The sequence below is a fragment of the Apteryx rowi genome, unplaced genomic scaffold (genome assembly GCF_003343035.1).
Source record: "Apteryx rowi isolate R43461 unplaced genomic scaffold, aptRow1 scaffold_275, whole genome shotgun sequence".
NCBI classification, from domain to species: domain Eukaryota; kingdom Metazoa; phylum Chordata; class Aves; order Apterygiformes; family Apterygidae; genus Apteryx; species Apteryx rowi.
Window position 1 is genome coordinate 1098410 of NW_020449141.1, and position 6000 is coordinate 1104409.

The following is a 6000-nucleotide window of genomic DNA, read 5'->3' on the forward strand; positions in this document are numbered from 1 at the left end:
AACAGAGCAGACTGAGAAAAACTGAGCTGTCTGGGAACAAAAGATGAACTGGGGGCATGGAGGGGCCAGAGTGCCCCTACAGAGGCTGTAAGAGAAGCCTGTATCACAGAATCACAGAATCGCTGAGGTTGGAAGGGACCTCTGGAGATCATCTAGTCCAACCCCCCTGCTCAAGCAGGGTCACCTAGAGCACATTGCACAGGATTGCATCCAGGCGCGTTTTGAATATCTCCAGAGAAGGAGACTCCACAACCTCTCGGGGCAACCTGTTCCAGTGCTATGTCACCCTCACAGTGAAGAAGTTTTTCCTCATGTTCAGATGGAAGTGTCTGTGTTTCAGTTTGTGCCCATGGCCTCGCGTCCTGTCGCTGGGCAAAACTTTGTTTAGCCAAGTCCTGAAAACCTCCAAGGATGGAGATCCCACAACCTCCGTGGGCAATTTGTTCTAATGCTGCTCTTCCTTCCTAGTGAAAATTGTTTCCCTGTTGTCTGACCAGAACCTCCCAAGCTGCAATATGTGGCTATTGTTCCTTGTTATATTGTCTGCTACTATTGTGAGGATGGTAATAAACTGCCTGAGATTATGGAGAAACTGTGTGCAGGTCATCTCCTTTTCTGGATTAGGACTTCATTAACTAGAGCTTTTGTCACACAAAAAACAGGCTCTAACTCTTAGTGTTTTTAACTGATCTCAAGCCAATACCTGTAAATAAGGACCCATCACCATGCTGGCCCAGGACTGAGTTTAACCACCTCTTCATCCATCTCTGAATTGCATTGGGGATAAGGTATCTAGCTCCTACCGATCTTCTCAGCCAGCACAGGGGATGCTGCCAATGAGCCAAGGTACACTGTGCTTCAAAATGAAGGCTGTGTTTAACGACACTGTGCCTTCTGCAGGGTCCTACGAGACCTCAGTGCATAACACCTAGGTAAATAATGACTTGCCAGAATTCATGGGGAGAGATTCTTGGCCAAAGGATCCTGAAGAAAAATAGTCCCTGAGTATTCCGTGAGGTCTGTAGTGACATTCCATGGCTCTCCTTGCCCTCACAGCGAGTCAGAAAGGGCAATGCTAGTGGTAATTTCTGACAGCTTTGACTACATTGTGAATACAGTGAAGTTCTTGCAGTCCTTTCCTCCCTTGTCCCCATTTCTGTCATTCTTTCTGCTTAAGAAATCTGGTTTTGCAGGTCACAGGTCTGTTTTGCAACATTGTTGTAATCTCATGACCAGGAAAACAGGTAGACACAATGTCTTAAGTAAGACGAAAGTGATACAAGTTTGGCAGGTCTTGAGCAGCTGATAAGGCTGTGAGTTAGGCCTGCTTCTCTATTAGCAAGACAGTGAATAAAAGACAAATATACACTGTCTATCTTTGATGTCCTATTACACAAGCTTTTCTTATATTTTTCTCCAGGAGCAAGGTGACTTTGACTTGATCAACAAATTTGATTCTTTACAATTAACTATTTTTGTTTTCCCATAAAGGTGCATTAGTAATACCTGACAGTCTATCAAACAACTTTACATATGGGTACATATATAAACATAAGTATCTCCAGCTAAAGGAAAAAGAAATAAAGAATGTGGTTAAAATCAAATCCTTATAGTGTTTTATACTGGAAATGCTTTATGGGGGGGTTGTTTCCTCTTTTTATTCTTTATCTTTTATAAAAGCAACAAATGTCTTTTAATGGTCAGGATGAAGAGAGCAGAGGATCTGAAGATTAAATCTTGTTAAATTATCTTCTTTTATGCGATGGCGGTATCATGTTAATTCCTTTGACTCTTTGGGCCCTCTTACCATCAAAATTAACTTGAGACACAATTTATTGCAGCATATTTGGACTGCTAGGAAGATGCATTTACTGGACCCCCACTCACACTTACCATTCGTGAAGGTGTTCACATAGTACCTGCGGCCTTGGGGAGACATATAGCTCTGCCAGCCAGGGGGAAGATGGCAGTTCAAAGCATCTTCTCCTGGCTGAGGAGTTGCCTTTCTGGGTTTCTGTGGGGAAAAAAATAACAGAGACCTATTAGATCAGCATCCAGATAACGTAAAGTCTAGCCAGTCTCATATCTGGAAAAGGACCATGTGGTTTGGCATTCTGGAGACTGTAACACAACCAAAGACTTTCAGTTCTTTTCTCCCCCTATCTTCCCGCTACAAGGAGTGTTCTGTCTTCATGCAGAACATGATTTATCTCCTAGCATCCTTCCCTTGGAGGGCTGGGTATGCATTTTACTGATTTTTTTGTTTGTTTGTTTGTTTATTAGCATTGCCTTCAAAGGAGGTAGTACAAAAGAACAAGGAAAAATGTGTGAAATGGAATTATTTATTCCATGGAAGCAAATCTCTATCCAGGAAATGCCTTCAGACACTGCAGGGGACAGGTTTCAAGTGACCGCACTGAATTCATAAACAGCCACATCCAGTTGACAGGCAGAGTTTCAGTATCTGGCTGCATATAATCTTCAAACATTGACAGACATATGAACAGTACTGTCAGATAGCTGCCTTTGATGTATCCTTGTCCAAGTCAGATTCCAAATCTTTGTTCCTTGTGTTCCCTGAATAAAAGGGTCATTTAATGGTTTTGGAACCACAAGTCTATTTTATATTTCTCTGGTTTGAGAAAACTTTGATCATAGTGACTCTTACGAGGCAGTGAACTCAACAATAATCCTACATTAGTGCCTCATCCGGCGTGCTTGCACAGGCAGCTTACAGGCTCTCTGCAAGGCAGTCATACGTACCCAAGGCCAGTGGCAGATGAATACTACCTCGCTAGTGCAGAACAGATAGAGCCTGTTCCAATTCAGATTTTAGCTCCTCTCCTTGAGCAGAGACACACAGCCTGGGAGACTCAGCTGGGCCAACATAAATTTGACAAGTTAGGGAGAAAATCAGGTACTGTATATGGAATACTGTAGTGTGTATGAGTCAAATCTGTATTTTGTGTGCCGATGGCTAGCAGCGTGGTATGCAGAACTAATCAGTAGGATCTTCCCAATCTATTCATTTCCCCTGTGTTTCTGCTCTCTAAGGTTTAATCAAATCAGTTTATAGTCACAGTCACTCTGCTATACACGTGAGACCTCAGAAGCTTTCACAGTTTATGTTGCTACTCAACATTTAATCTTTACTGATCTTGGGTTAGGATACTAGGTAAAACTTTTCTTACAAATTAGTCTGCTTCAAGGCAAATTCTTCCTTCATTGCTACTGCTTAGAAATGTACTAAATCAAATTCTTTTCTTACTGAAGCTGGCACAGCCTCACCTATTCTTCTGTGATCACAGGGGCAGGATCCCCCCATACATGCCATTGAAACACCTCTCTGGCTAGTACACCTTTCCCTGAAAAATCTAATTCCTACTAACGAAAACCTAAAACTCATAGAATATGACAGGAAAATTAAGTTATCCCAGTTTTCTCCCTGGATTATTTGAGTTCTTCCCCAACATGATGGTGTTTACAGAAGTGTCTTGTTTCACTGTGTAATGCCACTTCTATCGCAGTTAATGGCACCCATTATTGTTTGCAAACGCATACTGAAGAAAATAAAAATTCCACCATGCAGGGGTATACCAACTCCTAAAGCATTTAGCAGTAGGTTGGGACCTTTAGATCCATTGCATACATCTCTGGTCTTGAAGGTAACAAAGTAACTGATAGTTACAGCAGACTATATATTCTGTGCAAAATGACCCCATAAAGGGGAATCTGCATTTTCAAATCTTGGGTTCTGTTCCAGAATCTAGAAGTTACAGAATTTCACATGCTTACTACACACTCACCCGTTCTGTCTTTAACACCTTCTTTCCTTCCAGAGCTGGAATCACCCCTGTCCCTGCTCACCATCATTTTTAATATGGTCCTATAGTGATCCCATGTAGCAAGTATATAATGCATTTCAGTCAAGACTAAGTTTAGCTGATTTTGGGGACCCAGATGACTTAATTTCACGCTATCAGCATCAATACCCTGCAAGGACAGATATCAGCTGGTTTGCTTAAGAGAAGCTCTGCAATTGCCCAAACATCCTTTGAGTCATCTTTTCAGAGTTGCTTCAGGTTTCGCTGATGGACCACAAGAAAAGCAGAGGTCTGTTACAGACAGGTTCTGGAGAGGTACACTTACACAAAGCTATGCCAAGAGAAGGATGTAGATAGTATAGAGTAGACATTACTGTGCACACCAGCAAGAGTGTTGGAAATGGCATAGAGGCCAAATTTAAGTCAGTGTTTAGCTAACGCCCCTGTCAAGACATATATCACTTCAGAAAAGCACACAAGGATTTTATTTTGGAGTTAATAATATTTCTGTTTTTGCTTCTAATTCTGCCAGTAATGAAGTGCAGAGAGCACAACAGTCCCTATGAATGAAGGTCAAGAAGACTGTTCATAAAGAAAACCACACCACCGCCAAATTCAACAGTTCTAGTAAACAGTGGGACAAGGGTTTGCTTGGATCTCCATGGGCTGGGAACRTGTGGATCTCTCTCTTTTGCTTTAGAGAGGAATCTGATCCTAAACAGCAGCTCCCTATTGGGCAGGACTTTACCCTACCATGAGGACTGCACAGAAAGATCCTCTGGATGCTGGGACTACTCCTGTGGGATACGGACTCTCATTGTTCCCAATGCAATCCATTTCTATATGCACTTGTACTCCCACTTTCATAGCAACTCTGCTCCAGTCTGGCACTCGGTGGGGAGAAAGAGGAACTAGGAATGGCCCAGGGGAGGAATCAAGGAGGAAACAAAGCTTGGCTTCATTCTCTACTCATCTTCCCCACACAAACTGAAGCAGAGATACCATGAGATGCTGGGGTAGGAGATGATGTGGGCAGTGGCATATGAGGCTGGGCTATAACACATCACAGATTAAGTGCCTTATAGTTCTGGCACATTCAGTAGCACATCCTTTCAGAAGTATGACTGCCATGGAGGCCATGGGGAGCAGCATATCATCTCTACTCTGCCAAAACAAGAGATTCTGAAGCACAGGGGTCTGGAGACAGTTTCTCGCTCTGTTTTGCTAGGCAGATACAATCCTGTCCCAGCCAGACACTCTGCAGTCACTTCTTCTAGCATCAGCAAAGTTAAACTTGAACCATATCTGGACACTTATATGGGAAGAATTCAGGCTAACCTGGCATTCAGTGAGAGGCAATCTTGCTCACAGTCCAGAAAGACAAGACAGAGAAGGAGGCCAGGAGACAGCACAGAGATAGGAAGCAACTGGCAGATGGTGTGTAAGAGCACAGCTCCAAAGCTGGCACTGCACAGTTCAGACAGGCTTCAAATCCTCTCCCCAAACCCAGCTCTTATACCCTGTTCCCCTGCTGCATGTCACAAGAAGAGAGAGCCACTTCTGCTTACTCACATCTTCCTGAGATGGCTTGAAAAGACTGTGTTATTACTTTCATCTCTTGTTCCTATTTTTAGAAGAATAATTGACAGGACAGTTTATGAGAACTGTAAATCACAACTGAGGACTGTCTACATGGAAAGGAGGTTTCATTAGCAGAGAGTCTTACAAACCAGTAGACAAAGACAGAACAGCAGACAATGACTGGAAGTTGAAAACAGAGAGACTCAGACTGAAAAGAAAGTCTCATCTGTTAATCATGAGGATAATTAATGACTGGAATGGCTTACCGAGGGGCTCTTCACTTCTTGGAGTGTCTCCATCGAGATTAAGTGCTTCTTTCTAAAAGATCTGCTATATTCCAAACAGAGAAAAAGATGGGACCTTGAAATTCTTTGACCTGCACTGCACAGAAGCTCAGACTGGGTGGGCTAGTAATCCTTTCTGTTTTTCAAACTTTGAAACACTGGTAGTGCCTTTGAGCTGGGAGAAACACGCCACTCCCCTTGCTGTCATTTCTGGGAGTGTCACCAGGCTCTGCAGAGTGCTAGGCAGACAAAATGTGGACCCGAAAAGGACATCTGCAACTTGCTGTTGAGGAAACAGGAAATTTGAACAA

General features: G+C 43.0%; 1 protein-coding gene across 1 annotated transcript in view; it reads right to left on the minus strand.

The window, feature by feature from the left end:
- GAS7 (growth arrest specific 7) overlaps positions 1 to 5704 on the minus strand; it is a 75421-nt gene extending 69717 nt beyond the window's left edge. Inside the window, exons 1-2 of the mRNA XM_026068542.1 lie at positions 5672 to 5704; positions 1894 to 2014 (exon numbers count right to left, since the gene is read on the minus strand). Coding sequence (XP_025924327.1) covers positions 1894 to 2014; positions 5672 to 5704 — 154 coding nt within the window. The remainder of the gene's footprint in view (positions 1 to 1893; positions 2015 to 5671) is intronic.
- Between the last annotated feature and the right edge of the window lie 296 nt (positions 5705 to 6000).